The 20,681-nt window shown below is 41.1% G+C and overlaps 1 gene segment (V, D, J or C); it reads left to right on the top strand.

Annotated features, from left to right (window-relative positions):
- Positions 1-12,048: 12,048 nt before the first annotated feature.
- LOC125738395 (Ig kappa-b4 chain C region-like) lies at positions 12,049-14,167 on the top strand. The segment is given in 2 exon segments: positions 12,049-12,608; positions 13,623-14,167. Coding segments are annotated over 2 exon segments (444 nt in total).
- Positions 14,168-20,681: the final 6,514 nt, after the last annotated feature.

The raw sequence follows: 20,681 nt of genomic DNA, 5'->3' as shown, positions 1-20,681 counted from the left end.
GTGTCCAGACAATGGTGTGATAAACAAAACATCCAGGCAGCGGCAGGTCTGCTGCTGAAAACACCTGCTTAATGAGACGGTCAGAGGAGAGCGGCCAGATTCCTCAGAGCTAACAGGAGAACCGCAGGTGCACAAATAGCAGATGGTGGATGATGAACTGTAGGTTGCTGGCAGGCGCTGAGGATGCAGGTCTCCCCAGGAATCAGCCCTTGGGTTTATGTGGCTTTGAGGGAATCTGCTGCTTACTGACAACTTTCCCTGTAGATTTTTATATACGAATAATAATCAATATTCATGAGATTGCAACTTTTATATCTAGTCACCGACCTTTGATATATTTAACACTATATCTTCCACCTCATTCTCCTCATAACTACTAAACTACGAACAGGGTATACCTGACAGGACAATAACTGACTCTTATTAGACGAACAATGGCGGAATCCACATGCTTAACACATGTACTGTATATTTCACTTGGCATCTACACCTTATCTTCCACTTGCTTTTTCTGACTATATAAAGGATAGACACGACAAGACAATAACTCACTTTTAAAAGACAAACAGTCATTACATCCACATAATCAGACTTGGTTTATATTACCTGTGACGTATACACTAATTAACGTTTTAGTCTTTTTCCTTAAAGTTCTTTTCAATTTTCAGTCATTCATTCTTTCACAAACATACCCGCTGAGGACAGCCACTTCCCAGTCCCTGAGAACCACCGGCCCAGACCCGGGAATTCTCACTCCGAAGGCTGCCACTCTTCAGTCCCTGAGATCCAGTAAATACTTGAAATTCGACCCTGAGTTTCAACAGGTCTGTTTTCCCTGGGATCGCAATCCCAAATACTGTCCAACAGTATTTTACCTGCTAGCAATTTTACCCATAAAACGAAGTCACAACTATACAGACATCAAAATTTTTAATTTCTTTTTACCTTATTTTCTTCTGGGTCCATTGATCGGATAGGGATGACTGGCGCCGTCTGACAAATTCGAGATGTTTGACTAGACTGGGAAAAGTTTACTCCAAATCTCTGCCTCAATGGTGATGTTTGATCACCCTTACTAATGGGTCCTCCTGGTCCACATCCTCCATTCGCATGCTCTAATCCCCCTTTCCAATCCCAGATGAGCCCCCAAATCTGTGGTAGAAATTTATGACAATACAGATGGATGCCTTTGTATATGACTTCACATTATAAATGATCTCAGGGAACAACCATCCAGCTGCCACCCTCGTGGTATGTTCCCAAGAGTTTCTGGTCAACATAACCTATATACAGTAGGGGTACATTCACAGTTCGCGACCCCTCCTCTGAACCAGAACAAACTTCTTAGGGTAGGGGGTGCATTTTGTAACACACATATGCTTTACGCAGATTGCATCTTTCAAACATGTGTACTTCACGTGATCAGCATGCTGCAGGCCTGGGGCATGTGAGGGGGCGTCTACGCTTTTGCATGGCCTTTGTCTCTGTGGTGCTCCTGCCATGTCTGCTACGTGCGCTTGATGCTCACGCCTTTGTCCCCCAGTCTGCATTACTTTTCAGTTCTAACAAGTACTGTGATCCAAACCATGAGTGCGACACTTAGCTCAAACCTAAGTCTTCTTTTAGCTTGTGTCGTGAGTGTCAGTGGTCTGTCACCTACAGTAAGCGTTCTTGCAATAATATAAGAAATGTATTCCAAAAGCAGATTATCTAAAAGCTAGTTAAGAAAAATATACTCTCTGTTCAATTTTTGTCTCACAAAGTTGAAATATTTGAATAAATGGAAAAAAAATCTTACACATTAAATTTTGTCATGTTATCGGAACCCAAACACAAGCACTCAATGTTGAAAGTCTCCAATGCAAAAGCTTGAACACACATTACAGCATCCATTGAGCATCCATTCCATTTGTCCGGCAGCAGTTACTCGTTGCCAAGCAGTGATCTATTATATAATAGATCCTCTATTATAGTCAAGCTTTTTGAAGACATACAGAAAGCTGTGCCAAGTCTCACAGCACATTCCCAAGGGCAGTCAGAGCAATGGAGTACTTTGGATTGCTAAGATTTATGTTGCAGTATTTCGCTACGGGAATTCCCTCATCACTGCATTTCTTCTTGCATTCTTTCTACCAGAACACTGTACAGTAATTCCTCAGAAAGACATTCACAGCCTGACGATGTGAGAGACAGTGCACCTCATTCAAAGGCCTGAATGACAGCACATCTTCCTCAAGATCTTAGCTAATTCTTCAAGTAGAATATTGTTGATGATTACTTTGACTTGAGTTGGGGTTTACGTCTGTTTCAGGGTCTGTTTCTTTCATTGTTCATAATCAACAAGTAATGTGTCAATTCCAAATCTCAGTTGTTGTTTTACAACTTTCACGGCATGTAAATGATTTTTTTGTTGAATGCAGCACTTCAGAGGATCCAGATCCCACGTCTCCTACTACTTTCCTAACAAGAAATGTCCAGGAACTTTCACCTTGTTACAAATTTGCAGATTACACCATCCTCACTTGAACAGGAATGTATTTCCCTAAATTTTACACCTGCTTTGCCTGTTGACAGCCATTCCAAACTGTTTGCACACTTGTCTTGCGCTTACATTTCTGTTGGATGTACCACTATGTTTAGCTTTATCTCCCAAACCTGAACTGGACAAGTTCACACTCTCCTCACAAAAGTAATGCTCAGCTGCGATGAGATATATTATCATGCAAAGTTAAAGACGCGCTTTCAGAAAATACCTGATGGTCTTCCCTTGCACCTGTCACCCAATTTCAGATGTGTTGAAATAGCAATTACAGTTTAAAAAGAATAAAGAATACTGACCCTCTGCAAATATATTTTCAGACGTCTCAATATCTTCAGTCAACATAATAAAACATGAAACATCCGCACATTTTGAAAAAGTGTTTTTTAATCTTAGAACTTCTTAGAAAAATACTCATCTATCCACTAAGCGTATATCAAGGGTGGTGCTGGGGCTTGGGACAGTCCTACTAAATGTATGAAACTATGTTATAATTAGGTCTTACTCAAATGATAAAGCATATGAAAAACTAGCATACTAGTCCCTACTAATGCATACAACTGCAATAGACTTTACTGTGATGAACACCAAAGTAGGACAATAATGTTAAAATATAATTCCAGATGGTTTCATCCCATCAGACTATTACAAGAGGGATCCTGCATTAAGAGATTTACATACCTACATTTAGCTTACTAGAATTATTGTTTCACATATGTTTATGATGAAATTATTATGTTTAATGCAAGATACAAGACAGGGAAAATGAGTATGCATAAAATTTACAAGCAGTCTCAATTAATCAAATAATTAACGACCCTGTGCTGAAGTTTATTGTTTTGTTTTATATCATTTAATTTTCTTTTAATTTTTCTTTTAATTGTGTTCATTGGTGTGGGCAGTGGTGGCTTAATGGCTGTGGAAGTGCAATTGTAATTGAACGATTGCTGGTTCGAATCCCCAACCAGCAAGGCACCACTGAGGTACCCTGAGCAAGGTACCACCCCCAAGCGCTGCTCCTCAGGCGCTGAATTAGCTGCCCCCTGCTATGTCACGATGTCATATATGGGTTAAATGCAGAGGACACATTTCGTTGTTGTGTGCTGTGTGCTGTGGTGTGTCAATAATGACCACTGATCACCTAATTCTAATTCATCCTAATACAAATAAGCCTGGTCTCCCCCCAGGAGACTGTTTCCCCCTCAACACCTGCAGTGAGTCTCAGCTGCAGCAGTGCAGTCACTGTACAGTCTGACTGAGGGAGGTTTTTGTACGGCTCCGTATCACTGTGTGAACACCCAGCTATGACTGAAAATACTACCAATGTCATGTACACTCTGACAGTAATAATCTCCTGCATCTTCAGCCTGGACTCCACTGATGGTCAGAGTGAAGTCAGTACTAGATCCACTGCCAGTGAATCGAGATGGAATCCCAGAGTTACGGCTATTTGCGTAATAGATCAAGAGTTTAGGAGCTTCTCCAGGTTTCTGTTGATACCAGGCTAAATTATTATTGTTATATACAGCCGGACTGACTTTACAGCTCATAGTGACAGTCTGTCCATGGAGAACAGCCTTTACTGCAGGAGTCTGAGTCACAGTGACCTGACCACTGGATTCTGAAAACAAGATCATAATGAAAACATATTAGCCAAAAAATAAATAAATAATAAGTAATAAGCAATAATAAATTTGTCAAAAGTGAATAAATATCAATTTCTGTACTTAGACAGAGAACACTAAGCTAAATTACTGTATTACCCTTTACCCTATAATATTTTTAATCTCTAAACGAATAATTACCAATTTGATCTATTTGCCAATAAAAAGTACAGAATATTACCTTGAGTGAAAAAGGCAAAGACCACAATGAAGATGCTGATAGACGCCATAGCTGTGTTGGTGTCTGTCGCTGTGAAGTACAGACAGCTGTCAGTCATGAAGTGTTATGAAGAGGATTATAAGCACCATCAAGGCACTGAAGCATGTGCTGCTTATGCAAAGTGTCTCCTCTATGCAAATGACCATCCTGGGCCATAAGGCCCATAGAGTGAAGGTGCAGTGAGCCATTATGCACTCAGGTCCTATGTGTCAGGTTTGGCGGGTGCGGAAGGGCAGGCTGGCAGGAAGGAGGCAGGGAATGACGAAGCAGGGAGGCAAAAGGCGGGGAAAACTGGGGATTTATTAGGGGCATCATGGCTACGGGAAGCACAAGACATCACTACGTTACTAACAACAGCTAACATCAATGATGGACAACCAGCAGGGCAAGACGTGGACTAATATAGACAAGACCCGGCAAAACAACAGGATACAGCTGGGCATGGTTAGGGAAGCACATGTGGATAATCAGGGGGGCGTGGCACACGAGGATCGGACGAGCTGGGCATGACACTATGAATACAAAGCTTATACAAATGCGTGATGATAATTAGTATACGGTATATCTAATTAGTTTGAGTGTGAGCCCTGTGTTCAACCAACATCCCATCCAGGAGGTCCCAGACCTTGTGTCCTGTAGTTCCATGACTATTAAATCGCCAGTGAATGACCAAGCCTCACACCATGTACATTCGAATGCCACAGACTATTACAACTGAAACCGAATTGCATACAAAAATTTATTAGCAAAAAGTTCATTCAAATATGAAGCTGGATCAAGTATTGATTCTGGGCTATAGTTCAGCAGGTAAAGACCAGGACATTTTGGCCTACAGAGAAAGAATAATGATGCTTGGTTACGTATCAGGTTCCCTGTAGGTCTTCCCCATCTAGTGAAGGCATCTTGATATCTCACAGTGAACAGCGTCTATGGACACCTACCTACATGTGCCCCCTTACGCTCATTTAAAACTCTTCTCCGCGTTTCTTCTAAGAGCTGGTTCTGTCTATGTGGATGCGAGAGACCATCTCAGCTCAAGCAATAATATGTTTCCTTTGTTACATTTTGCTCCTAACCTGCCTGAGCTGACTAACCAGTAACAGAGATAAGAGGAAGTCTGCTGTTTGCTAACATGTGTTTGCATCTGTAAGGATGCTGGTTTCTGTAGCAGGTGAAGCCCCACGGTTGTATCCCTTAGCAACCATCAATAATAACCCATCCCTCAGTCCAGGACTGCATCACAGATTCACAGTTGCAGAACTTCGATGAAGGACAGAAAAAAATCTTTAAAAGTACCAATGTTTTTAAGCAAAAAGAGCAGGACTATTCAGAATATGAATAGTAGAATATATGGCAATGATACTGTTTCATTTAAACCGTCCCTTGTCATCTTTGTTAGGACAGATGCAGAGAGACCTGCAATTCTCATGGTCTTAAACCCTGAAGAAATGAGTTATTCAAGAAGGAGCTGCGTGAGATACCATTACATTCCCAAGTCCTTACAAAAGTGAAGCTACAGTGTGTCAGGGTCAGTGCCCATCTGCCCCTGCCCTTCATGTTTCTTCCCCATTTGGCCAGCAGGTGTCACTGGCCGTCTCACCTTATCCTGTATGATAACCCTTGTGTATTTCCCCTGCTCCCTGTACTGCTGCATAACTCAATGGGTTAACTGTGTGGCTCAGAACCTGTTAACCCCCCAGTCATGGGTCTGAGGCTGGCTAATGACCGGCCTCCATTGTTTCTTTGTATTTATGAGTTTCTGTTCCCCAGTGTTTTGTCATCTTTTGTGTTTCCTTTTCTAGCTTTGCCCTCCTTATGTTCTATTCTGATTTTATTTCCTATTTTGTTTTCTTAATTATTTTCCTAGCGTAGTATTTCCCCGTTTCCCTATAGTTTCAGGTCTTTTGTATCTTAGTTCTGTGTTCATTTAATGGTACTGCTTCCACCTGTTTCTCGTTGTTCCTGTGCCTCAGTTGATTGGTTAATTGGTTGTCTAACATGTGTTCTTTCTTTACCCCAGTTTTCTAGGTGTATCAGTGTGCTCGCCCCACTCTGTTATGGAGTCAGTCATTGTGAATGTTGTTGTGTTGTGCTGTCCAGTTGCTGTGTCCTGCTCCCTACTAGCATTATTCTATGGTTTCTTTAAGTTCTTATTTTCCATTTGCCTTTGCACCCCCCGCGGCCCCTTTTATTTTGTGCCTTCCCCAGTGGGCGCCATTTGTAGTGATGGGTCGATGAAGCTTCATGAAGCTTCTCCATAAAGTGCCGGAACGTTTTACAAACCTTCTTTTGAAACAGAGGAAGACCCCTAGTGGGTTTCGGCAATGCTTTGAACAATCCGAGAATGAAATCTATATGTGTTTGAATTAACTGAATGAATAACTAAATGCAGCTGGTATGACAGCAGGTTCTGATTGTGTTCTGCTAAATATTATCTTAAAAATTACTATGTTTCAGTTTACGAATATGTTTTTTTTTAATTCATTATGAGTTTACAATAAAACATTGCGATGTATCTGGGGTGAACTCATTGTTACACTTTTGCCTCTTCGGTGCTGCAATACATGTGACCGTTTGAACTAAATAAACTAATAATAATAACTAATTTTGTATTTTCCCATATCTGTCATGCCCGGCTAGTCCGCTCCTCCTGTGTGCCACGCCCCCGGATTACCCACGTGTTCTTTCCCGATTGTACCCAGCTGTGTCTGCTTCTTTTCAATCAGTCCAGTGTATTTCAGTCCGTGTCTTACCTTAGTCCTTCGTCCGTCATTGATGTAAGTCAGCGTCTGATGTTCCCTGCACCTCGTTGTCCTCCAAATAAACCCCCGTTTTCCCCGTATCCCGCTTGCTTGCCTGCTCCTTACCCGCACGATCGCTGCTCGCTGCCGTTACCTCCGCGACCGATCGTGACAATATCAATATCATCCACCTTACTGGGAGACATGATCTATTTCTAATCATTTGAGGATCGCCTCTCGCCATTTCTAGAGCCACTTTCCATAATGAATCAAAAGGTGTTGCATGTATTGCAAACTGTATAGCGATCAATCTCTCCATCCGCAAAAGAACCCCATCATACCCAAAGGTTTCATCTCGCGTTTATAAAAGTTTCGAAGAATCAACAGGATTCAAAATCTCTGACACCTCAGGACGAATCGGGTTGGTTATCAGCCGCTTGATATGGCATAAACAAAGCAAGCTCCGATTGCCAGCTTCGAGTCGCTGGGCTTCATTTGGACAGGGCGAGATCCGAAGCCTCTGTGTTATATGTCCCATCACTATCAGTTTGTATAATAAACCCCTTTGTCTTGGAGCTGTAAGTGGATCGTCACCTTTTTCCCGCCTATGCCATGACCCGCCTCCATAACACAGTGATGTTTCTTGAACAAGGTCTCCTGTTTTCAGCATCTCAGCCTCTTGAGTTCCCAGCCCTGCTTTACAAAACTCATGCAAATTAAAGAGCATTTTATATCCTAACACTCACAATTAACCTAAAATTGTAAAAGATAACATGTATAAAATTAATGAATGACTTGATTCATTGACCAGTCACTGGTCGACCTACTGTACTTCTTCTTTGCCTAAACTGAAAGCTTCATTATAAATATGCATAAAATAAATATTGTGTCGTCGAGAAACATCTGTTTTGTCATCAGACTGGTAGATGCTGATGCCAATGGTCATGATTAAGGTGAAGTCTTCAGTTTGAAATTAAGACATTTGAGACTGTGGGTCACACAGCAATAATCCCAGCTACATGTGGTATCATCCATTCAGTATTAAACAGTCAGAGAAGCTCTTCTGAAAGTTTAAAACATAGTGACTGCCATTTCTTTACTGTTGTTGCCAATATCAATTTTCAAACAGAAGCTACAGTAATTGGGCACTTAGCTCACTCACTCACAGAAGGCGAATCCAGCTGAATACTGACAGGCACTGGCAAGGAAAACCAGAGCATGGAGTCAGAGTACCTTCCTTTTTAATGTGTTTATTCTGCTTATTTGTCTCTTGCACCTATTTTTGCCTACAATTCTAGTATGTTTATATCTGTGTCTGGCCGAATCAATATAAAATGTCTACACAAAATATGCACGGAGAAGCCTTCACCTATTCAAACAACAAAATTATGCAGGTTCATGTTTTCCTGTGGCAGTTACTGTATGTCAGTCAGAAGATACTTTGCATTTTCAGCTCATGCCTCAGTGCTCTGGGAGGGTTTATATTCCAGGAGGTTTAACACTTCATGACTGACAGCTGCCCTTCATCACAACAGACTCCAAACAAACATGACTTTGATCAGCCTCAGCATCTTGCTCTTCATCCTCACTCACGGTAAAACAGAACAAGCTTCTCTGTTTTGCAACAAATTCCTTGATGAGTTGTGAAACATTAGAAAGTGACATCTTGCTATCACTTAGTCTTGTATGTTAATTCAACTTTAAATATGTTTTTATTGTGTATTTTTTTTTCAGAATCCAGTGGTCAGATCACTGTGACTCAGACTCCTGCAGTAAAGGTTGTTCCCCATGGACAGACTGTCACTGTGAGCTGTAAAGTCAGTCCGGCTGTCTATGACGATGATTGTTTAGCCTGGTATCTACAGAAACCTGGAGAAGCTCCTAAACTCTTAATCTATTACGCAAATAGCCGTTACTCTGGGATTCCGTCTCGATTCAGTGGCAGCGGATCTAGTACTGACTTCACTCTGACCATCAGTGGAGTCCAGGCTGAAGATGCAGGAGATTATTACTGTCAGAGTTGCCACGAGATCAGTAGTAAAGCTGTGTTCACACAGTGATACAGAGCCGTACAAAAACCTCCCTCAGTCAGACTGCACAGTGACTGCACTGCTGCAGCAGGGACTCACTGCAGGTGCTGAGGGGAAGTTAAACCAAAGCTCTGTAAAGTTCACTTTACAGTGAAACAGGGTTAAAATGTATCTATAAAATATTATCATTTTCACCAAAATGAACTCATTATTTACATAAACGCCTTTCTTTTTATTTAGATACATATAGTGACATTGAAACATCAGAAAACTGCAGGTACTTAGTTTGCTCCTCTAATTTCCTGCCCCTTCAATTGTCCAGCAGGGAACCCAGATTGTCCTCAGATGGGAAGATGGAGCAGATAGTCAGAGACACTGATAGAACAGAAAAGAAACTGAAGATTTTTTATGTTCTTTTTAGAATTAAACCCAAGAGAGGATGAAGAGCTGAACCCATTCCTCCAGTCTGTCCATTTAGCTTAAATTTTAGAGAAAAAAACAACAGATGTTACATAAACACACATGTTCATCATTCATCCATTACATAATAACACATGTTCATCACTGTGTCCTACATCCAAACATCCATCCATATATTACAGCTGCTGATCCAGTGTAGGGTCACTCTGGCCTGGATTACATCCCAGGAAGCAGAGGGCAGGAGATACTGTGTATAAGATGCCAGTCCATCACAGGGCACAAGGCCTTATTTTTCTTTACTGAAGTTGAATGTAAAAATATAATGTTTTTCATATTAATTTTGGTGATAAATATCCAAATCATCCACACATTCACATCAGAAAAATAAGATTTTGCTGGTGAACACAAGTGCAGCTTATGAAGAGCAAGAAGTTCAGACTAAGTAAACCATCTGGAGCAGGTTTGGGCCTGGCCAGTACTTGGGTGGGAGACCAACTAGGAAAGCTGGGTCGTCCTTCTGATGAGACATAAAACTAAGGTCAGAGACCCTAAATAAAATCTCCTGGGCATCTTTCGGAAGAGTAGGGCTGGTACCCTGATGCCCTGGCTAAAATTGCCCACTGTGGACCTATCAGATCTGGCCTCCTAATCATCCCCTGTATCTGATTGGTGGATTCTCTCCTGCCCTTTCACCACCTCAGCTGCAGTGTGGTGACTGTACTGGTGCAGAATGTCTGTCGTCGCATCATCCCGGAAGGGGGGGGGGGGGGGCTACACAGTGGTGGGGGTTGAAGTGGCTCCCCATTGCCTCTGTAAAGTGCTTTGGGTCTTGAGGAGCAGCATATAAATTTAACTCCGGTTCGTTCATTTAATTAAAACTAATGAAATTGCGAGAGGTGGCATGGTGGTGCAGTGATTAGCACTGTTGCCTCACACCGCTGGGACCTGGGTTCGAGTCTCTGCCTAGGTCACATGTGTGTGGAGTTTGCATGTTCTCCCCATGTCAACGTGGGGTTTCCTCCGGGTACTCCGGTTTCCCCCCACAGTCCAATAACATGCTAAGGCTAATTGCCCATAGGTGTGTATGTGTGAGTGAATGGTGTGTGAGTGTGCCCTGCAATGGGCTGCCCCCCCGTCCTGGGTTGTTGTCTGCCTCATGCCCATTGCTTCCGGGATCGGCTCCGGACTCCCCGCAACTTGGAAAATGGATAGATGGATAATGAAAAAAGGATTAAATTAGTGTTAATAAACACTGTGACCTTTCCATTGCCATGTAAAGAGATGCATCACATGCATTTGCATAAAAGATACAGAAGAGCATTATTGTGAGGAGTGATTTGTTCACACATTGTTACTGAGCTGGAAGGGAAATATCAGATTTCAGCATTTAGACGGCAGATAAATGCTGTGACACATTAATTCCTGAAGTGTTACATTTGGCAGACAGAGGCAAACCAGGAAGATTAAGGTCAGTACAGGCAGGTGTGTCACTGAGCCGGCGGCCAGCAGCAGTGTGTGGGGGTTTCTGCACGGCGGCAGCCAGTGACCAGGGCTGGTGGGTAATGACCCCCCACCCCAGCGACCCCCCCTTTCAGATTTTATACCTGTCACTCATGTGGAAAGATACATTTTAAGAATAACAGAGGTTGCTTTGTAGTTCATAATTACTTTTCCAAATGTTCTTTTCCTACAATATACAACAATCACAGTTTTAAATGAATATCAGAGTATAAATACAAATAAAAACCATGTTGTAATGGGCGCGCTTTTTATCATTATGAGCGCGTGCCCCGGAGTACTGCGCAATCGCGCAAACGCGGAGATTAAAGGGAACATTGATCACAAACTATAACAGTAAAAACCTCAAGGCTGCTGGCTGAGCCACTCAAACACGTGATTCCATTACAACACAATATCGTTCTATGCAAATACTCCGTCTGGATACAGTAGGTTCCTGTACATAGTTTCTCATTATGTAGGCGATGCTGTGATCTCAATTGACATTTAGGAACCCAGTAATTCTAAAGCTTTGCGGTTTCTGTCATCTGGGTCGAAATTCACACATTATGTTTACAACACACTGGATCAGTTTGAAAGAGATTATGAAGAAATACCGAAAAACCTGGAGCTTCGCTAATCTACGACATTTAACATAATTAGAGGCAGAAATTACTGTTACTTCTGCAAAAATGCTGGATTTTACAGTCAGACTGTTATAAATTGCAGTGATTCTTTATGTTTGTGGGTGTATGTAGGGAATTAACCGTCCGTTAATATATTTACTACAACAAGAAAACCGGCTGTAGCGCTGGGAGGTTTTTGTACGGCGTGTCAATCAGGTTCAATCACTGTGGTACACTTTCGGCGGTGGGACCAGACTGGATGTTGGCAGTAAGTGTACAGCTTTTAATCTATAATATGCACGTAGAAATATTTAATATACACTTCAGCTTCGTAATTACTGTAAATTACAACATTTTTCGTTCCATCGTGAAGATCCATTACTTCAGTAAGAACAAGGATCAAAAGTTTCATCAAAGTTTGGCGTGAGATTACATCTGTTACGGGCGAAACGCGTCTCACTGTCAATGCGTCAGACTTGGTAGCCCTTATAAATATATGAATTGGATGGGTCAATGCAACATATACATATTTAAACCATTTATTTTATATCCACTTAGGTCAAATATCATATAGGTTGTAACTTGTTAGCCTGATTGTTAGTAATATAATAGTCGTAGGGTTTAATGCTATAGATTTTATTAGATTGTATAGATATCGAACAGCATTTGCTTTACCAACATATTTTATCTGCAAGTGACAGAAAATACTATTTTTTGACTCATTAGTTTTATACCCATAAACAAATGTTAGGTAGGAGTATATACTTAAAGCGGTTTGTTAGTTTCTGCTGTGAGGTTTTTGTACGGCGGCTGATGCGCCGTGAATCACTGTGGTTAACTTTCGGCGGCGGTACCAGACTGGATGTTGGAAGTAAGTGCGTCTCTCTGTAATATTAATGTTTGGATATTAGTACTAACATCATATCGATATATAGTTTTAATGAGATAAAGTGATTCTGATCTCGTTCGGAGGAAAAAAACAATCAACTCATTATACCGGTAAGACTTTATTTGACCCGGCATAAATAATAGTATTAATACTTAATAGTATTAATAATTAATACTTATGTATTAATGAACCACAAACTAAGTCTTAGTTACATACTGATCTCATATTTGTTAGTCATTAAAGAATCGTGACGCATCTTTTACGCCAAGCAGCTACTATATTTCGTACTATACCTATTAATTCTCTAAATCTTTATAAACTGCTGAAGGAATAAATAATGTTCGACTAACAGAAGTGAAATACTGATCTCACGTTTGTTTATCATTTCTGAATCGTGACATATCTTTTATTTAAAGTAGGAACTATATTTGTTAATGATTTGTTCATAATTTGTAATGCAGTAGTAACAGAATTATTACTAATAATTATTAAGTATTTGTGTAAGTGTTACCATTATGATTAATAACGATTATCGTTCTTCTGTAGATACAACTTGGTAGTTTAAAATTTGCGATATATTTTTCATAGAGTGTTCAGTAGGATAGTTTGCATTATTTCAACCAGTGTCTAAGTGAGTAAATAAAGGATCAAACATGGAAAATAGATCTTAATCTATATAAACACTGTAGTTATTATATAAAGTTGTATTATTGAAACCATTTGAACATAATAATCAGTGATACACATTTACATACCTCACATGTGTTTAAAACGTTCATTTGAAAGCCCCACATAAAGATGAATACACTGTGATACAGTAGGAAGGCAATATTATTTACTTTAGATTTTACGGAAATGTCTGTCTTAGCATATGAAGAAATATTCATGAAGTCATAGACTCAATCCATTATGTTATACTGCAGTTAGTATATGTTCCTATACAGTACATAAAGTTTGCCTTGGACTCTGACCTAAAGCTTCTTTGGTGTCCCCTAGGTAACAGAACCCCCACCCTGACGGTCCTGCCCCCCTCCAGTGTGGAGGTGTCCAGCAAGAACACGGCCACCCTGATGTGCCTGGCCAACAGGGGCTTCCCCTCCGACTGGAAGCTGAGCTGGAAGGTGGACGGTAAAAGCAAAGTGGCGGAGACGAGCCGCGGGCTCCTGGAGAAGGACGGCCTGTACAGCTGGAGCAGCAGCCTGAGCCTCACTGCGGACGAGTGGAAGAAGGCGGGCTCAGTGGTCTGTGAGGCCAATCAGGGCTCCCAGGCTGCTGTCACTCAAACGCTGACGAGGGCCGACTGTTCAGAGTAGATGAGCTCAGCGCCACCTGTGATGAGCGGCTGATTACTGTGTTTTTACTGTCTTGTGCTATTCGCTTCTGATTTACTGATTACATAGAGAAAATAACGTGCTTTGCTTGATTCCTGAGTGAAAATCATTACTGATGTTTTATTAGTCTTTGTGTCTCCCTGTATTATCTTTTGTGTTTTGTACCTGAATGCTGCAGAGATAAATAAATATTTCATTCTGTCTGACAAACTAACTGTCATCAATGCTGGTTATTTTAACAAGCAGACAATGATGTTATGATGACCCTGTTGTGAGGACATGATCTTGAACTTTTCAATAACTTTAAAAACTTTTAAAGCCTGAATATAAACACTGTTTTTTTCTGTCAAAAATATAAAATCATCCCTTTGAGAGACTTTTAATTTATGTTTGAAACGTTTCATACTGTGCAGTTCCTCTATACTGAGTTTATAAACCATAAATCATTCCTTATAAAGCAGATTTGAAAACAATTTTAATTCAACTCATTTCACATACCATAATTATTTAAAACGGAAGGTATACCTTCTCAAAAAGTATATTGTCACATTGTAAAATTAATGTATTGTCCAAAATAAAATAAATAGTTAATTAAACATCAAAGACGCTCAGTGATCATGGGAGATAATCTGCTGCTCTGTGATCCGGGCTGAGACCCCACCTCACTGTAACCCCAGGGGGACTGGGGGACATTTGCCTGCTCTATTCTGGGGGTAGCAGAACCATCCTGCTCAGTTTATGCAAATATGAGTTTCGCTCCAACGGCTGAGAGTTTAGTTTCAGGGCTTAAAACAGGCTGGACTGGGGCAGCTGTGAGGGGGTGGGACTCACCCCATTTCTGATCAGGGGACAGGAAGCGGAAATGTCAGCTACTCAGTGGGTACATCAGTACGTTTTAACTTATTAATTAGGAACAAATATTTTTTGTAAGATCAGTCCCAGAATGCAGTTCAGTAGTTACCTGCAGCAGGTGTAGTCCCCCCCCCCCCCCCCCCCCGCCGCCCCCCCATGGACACGCCAACCTCCAAAGGATCCTGTTCTTTAATTATGTTCCCCTGAAATTCAGTGTATTTTTTAAGCTGAACCAAACCCTAATGTAATCCATGCTTTGTGGATTTTATATCTACTCCTGGTTAGTCGGTTCACTTCTTCTGTGATCTTGATCTGGATACCCCTGGTATCCAGTAGAGGTGCAAGTATCAAATATTTTGATATTCGATTTGCCTAATAGTTATTTTAGGAAGTGCATTGTTGAAAAAAGGCTTCTTTTCAAGCAAAAACAACAAAACTGAAAAGTAGGTACTATTACTGTACTAAAGATACCTCTAAGCTAACCGAAATAATCTCACTGAACTCGCCGATGCACCTGGACGTTTCTGTTTCAAACACACTTTCATGCACATCCTGCTGTTATGTCACGCCGGTTTATTTGTGCACTTTTAACAACGCATGTAACCAGCTATGTGAAAACCTCTAGGCCGCTCACTGTCTGCGCCATTTTTCACCGCCTTAATTTCCCTGCCTTTTCCTCTCCGTTAGAGGTGACCTGCCACTAGGTGGCACCCCGTGTTAATAGTACAGACTGTTCAAGTCGCCATTAAACATTTGAATTGAAGTCATTTTCATTTTTAAATTGATCAAAGTTATGAATATTTGCTGCAGCCCAGGTTTTCAACTTTGGTTCATTTTTTGATTTCATATTAAATTGTTTTTATATTCTAAACATATTTTTTATAAGTATTACAAATACCCACGATAGGTTTGACACCCCATCCTGGGTTGTTCCCCTAGCCTCTGGAATAGGTTCCGGACCCCCCCACAACCCTAAATAGGACAAGCAGTTATACAAAGGGGATGGATGGTATTAGAAATACAATGTGGATGGATGGTATTAGAAATACAATGTGGATGGATGGTATTAGAAATACAATGTGGATGGATGGTGTTAGAAATACAATGTGGATGGATGGTGTTAGAAATACAATGTGGATGGATGGTATTAGAAATACAATGTGGATGGATGGTATTAGAAATACAATGTGGATGGATGGTATTAGAAATACAATGTGGATGGATGGTGTTAGAAATACAATGTGGATGGATGGTATTAGAAATACAATGTGGATGGATGGTATTAGAAATACAATGTGGATGGATGGTATTAGAAATACAATGTGGATGGATGGTATTAGAAATACAATGTGGATGGATGTATTAGAAATACAATGTGGATGGATGGTATTAGAAATACAATGTGGATGGATGGTATTAGAAATACAATGTGGATGGATGGTATTAGAAATACAATGTGGATGGATGGTGTTAGAAATACAATGTGGATGGATGGTGTTAGAAATACAATGTGGATGGATGGTGTTAGAAATACAATGTGGATGGATGGTATTAGAAATACAATGTGGATGGATGGTATTAGAAATACAATGTGGATGGATGGTATTAGAAATACAATGTGGATGGATGGTGTTAGAAATACAATGTGGATGGATGGTGTTAGAAATACAATGTGGATGGATGGTATTAGAAATACAATGTGGATGGATGGTATTAGAAATACAATGTGGATGGATGGTATTAGAAATACAATGTGGATGGATGGCATTAGAAATACAATGTGGATGGATGGTATTAGAAGTACAATGTGGATGGATGGTATTAGAAATACTTTGCTTTTGTGTCTTTGTATGAAATTTTCACGTTAAGATATTTTAAGTTTGTCTTTCTACTGCCACAAAAGCCTCAGAAATATCTCTTTCCGCCCAATATTGGATATAGTCAGTCTCACTGTCTAACTAGCTGATTGAGGTTAAATGAGATTTACTTCCAACTTTACTACAAACAGCTCCTTCCTTTTAAATGAGACATATTGTCATGGTAATTAACTCTGCACAACTACCCTGCTTGGAATATGTTTAAATGCAGGGTTCTGGATTAAAAATGGCGTAGATCCCATTCATTCACCTAAAACGTATAGCGGTGCCATGCAGGGCTTGGGGAAAACCCAGTGCACCTTGGGGGAACCTGGCCCAGTGCCAGATGTAAATATGTGTAATATTTATTTGTAAAATGTGTGTATTGTTGTGTAATTATCTCATGTGTGTGAACTTGTTGTGCTTATAATTATTGTGCTTGATGGATGTGTTTACATGCCCACCGTGTATGTGGGGGCTGACTGAGGTGGTGGAGGAGGCAGAAGATGCAGAGGAGATCCTGACTGTGTCACGCTGTGCACCATGGAGTCATGCTGGCATCTGGGAGTGTCCAGAAGTGGGTGACTGATTTGTATGTAAATACCCTCAAATTAAAGCTGAAAGTCTGCAGTTAAAGCACATCTTGTTCGTTTCATTTCAAATCCATTGTGGTGGTGTATAGAGTTAAAAAGATTAGAATTGTGTCGATGTCCCAATGTTTATGGACTTGACTGTAGAAAAGGATAAACTTCACTACTACTCAATGCATAGTTGCAGCAGTACTGCAGCAGTAAAGCACAAACATTCATTGTTTCCGCACAAACCAGGACAAACAAACAGAAGGTGTTTTATTACTTTTGATCGTATGGGTGCCAGTGTCATGCAGGTATTTGAAACTGGCTGGGATGAAAGTGGATTGAGTTCATACAGAGAGCTCTCTGATTTCTCTCATAGATCAAAATGAAATAAAGACTATTTGATGCGATCGCTTCTGAAACTTAAAGGAGGCTGATATGTGATTGTGTGTGTATTTTTGCTTGGGAAAAAAATGAGAGACAGGAGAAACTAGTCAGAGTCTCATTTTGGTTTCACACAGACCTCACAGTTGTCTAGGAGAGATAAACAGCTTTGAGATCTCATTTTCTGATTGTCTTTTCCTCAGGGTTGGCATCCTTAGTTTGTGATACCGACACCACCATGTTTATGTGAATGTGTAAAAACTAAAATTAAGACATCCCAAGTCAATTTATCAAGCTGGTAATCACCTTCATTCTGCCATTTTAAGCTAAACGCAATAATCAGGGCTTGTTAACCTGGCTCTGTCAAGTTAAGTCTGTGGATGTAAAAATCACTTTGCAGTTCTCCACAGAGGAGGGTACTGCGAGCAAGATTATAAAGACAGAGAGAGAGAGAGAGAGAGAGAGAGAGAGAGAGCTGCAGTGGTCCAGTCCTCAGGGGGTTTCCTGATGGATGCTGTCTGTGTAGAATCATTACTGCGGATGGGATCAGCAGTAATCTTACCCAGGGCCAGGAATCCTCACAGCATCACTGGTGGTTCTTGCTGCATCCAGTCACAGTGGGTTTACAGTTAGATGTGGCCGCTGTGGAAACTGCTGACGGTCAATTTCATCTGACAGTTCAGTTTTATTCTGATTCTCATTATTTCTGTACATGAATTCATTAGATTATTCAATTTACAACTGTCTTTTTTGACATTAAGAAGTTTAATCCTTCCGTTAGTAAGTGATGTTATATTCTGTTAACTAGTAATGTGTACGCCCAGCTACCTGTAATCCTCAACCACCTCCACATCCGCTCCGCTGATGGTGACAGGGGTGGAAAGAGGAGCCTGCTTCCTAAAGTCCACAACCAGTTCCTTTGTCTTTGTGATGTTTAGCTGTAAATGGTTCAGCTCACATCACTCACCAAAGCTGCCCACCACACTCCTGTATTCATCCTCCTGCCCAACCCTGACACAGGCCACAATGGCAGAGTCATCAGAGAATTTCTGCAGGTGACATGACTGAGACCTGAACCTGAAATCAGACGTGTAGAGGGTGAAGAGGAAGGGTGATAGGACAGTTTCCTGCCGTGCTCCCGTGCTGCTCAGGATGCTATTGGAGCGGCAGCTCTTCAGCCGGACATGCTGTGGTCGATTGGTTAGAAAGTCTGTAATCCAAACAACCAGTGGAGCATCCACCTGCATTTCTGTGACCTTATTCCCCAGCGGTGATGGTCTGATTGTGTTAAAAGCTCTGGAGAAGTAAAAAAAAACATGACCCAGCAATGTCCAAATGAGAATAAGCCTGGTTCAGCAGGTAGATGATCGTGAACAATGAAATGAACAAATACTGAGTTTTCCAAATAAGGAAATGGGTTGAAGTGGCGTGAACTTAGAAGAGCAGCTGTAAAGTATGATCTATCAGTCGCTGTATGTATTTCAACAAAGTGAAAGGTGTAGTACATATGAATAATTACAGTTATTTTTGGTGAAACTTGTAATATTTTATAGGTGTATCAGTCTCTCTATATGTATTTAAATGAAATGAAATGAAACGAAAGGTATACATTTAAATTCATTTCTTAGTGTTGTTTCAGGAGCCATGATAGGAAATAACTCTTATGCATGTTCTTTCAAAATCAACATTCGCAAATTAAATAGGTGTCTAAAGAGTGAGCATTTCTGAGTGAGCTGTCAAATACACAGGCAATGTAGCAACTATTTTGCACGCCTGCTCACTTTTATTATTCACATTTATTTCAAAGTGGATGTGTGAAAGCTAAATAGCGCCATTGACAAAGGATATATATTCATGTATGTACATACAGATTTCATATTGTAAATAATTCATATTGTAAAATGATATACTGAAACACTGAATGGCCTTGCACCAGAATACCTTAGTAACCTGCTGGCCTCATACAACCCTCCTCGCTTTCTTCCATCTCAAGGAGCACAATATCTGTTAGTACCCAGGGTAGAAAGAGCTACGGCAGGCTGCAGCACTTTCTCTTATAGAGCTCCTCAGCCGTGGAGTAGTCATCCAACCGGATGTGCGGGATTCAGGTTCACTTTCAGTATTCAAGACTAGGCTAAAATCACACTTGTTTAGTGTGTAGCCTATAGGGACACTAGTTCTAGCTCTAGCTAACTGCTCACTCTCAGTCAGACCTATAGTGTGAGGTGTAGAGCTGGGTGGGGATCGGTGCCATTGGCTTTGGATAAACTGAACTGTTAGTACTGTCACTCTAGCTTTATAATCCCTTGTGGAACTGGAGTACTGACATTTCAGGGACTCCCCATGCCTGCATTCCCACCTGCCTCTCCTTCCTACTTATGCTGCCATAGCCTTATCTGCCGGAACTTACATATTGCACTCATTTAACCATTTGTACTGCCTCTAGTCTCCCCTACTTTGGCTAATTGCACATTTCATTTCCGCTACTCCTCCTGGGAGATCCCAATTTTTCAAGATATCCTGCCTACCCAGCTGCCTGCGACGTCTCCACCATCTGCTCCCCCTTCCGGCCTGTAATGTCTTGCCGGTTTGTCCTGCCGCCGTACTACTGTTCTCCCTGCCATCTGAAGCAGCTCCAGCACTTGCCCGCCATCACCTCCCTGCCCTCTGCTTTCTATCTCAAATGTTAAGACAATGTGAATTGGGACTTTGACTCTCCCTGCCAGCCCCTGGTGGATGGGCTCCCCCTTTGGGTCTGGTTTGGGTTAGAGCTTCCTCTGCTGCCCCCTGGAGGATGGGCTCCCCCTTTGAGTCTGGTTTGGGTTAGAGCTTCCTCTGCTGCCCCCTGGAGGATGGGCTTCTTACTTCTTACTTTCTGACTGTTTATTTGGCTGATGAGTTTGCATATTTTATACAGAGGGTTTGTGCATGTGAAGAGGAACCTTGCATTCATTCCCAATAATAGGTGAAGCAGCGTCTCTGGAGTCACACGTTACGACAGTTAGCAAATACGGTCTGATACCTGCACCTACAATATTACACAAAATGCATCGGTTA

Source organism: Brienomyrus brachyistius, chromosome 3 (assembly GCF_023856365.1).
Source record: "Brienomyrus brachyistius isolate T26 chromosome 3, BBRACH_0.4, whole genome shotgun sequence".
NCBI classification, from domain to species: Eukaryota; Metazoa; Chordata; class Actinopteri; order Osteoglossiformes; family Mormyridae; genus Brienomyrus; species Brienomyrus brachyistius.
Note: the sequence above shows the minus strand (reverse complement) of the source record. Positions and strands in the feature narration are given on the sequence as shown.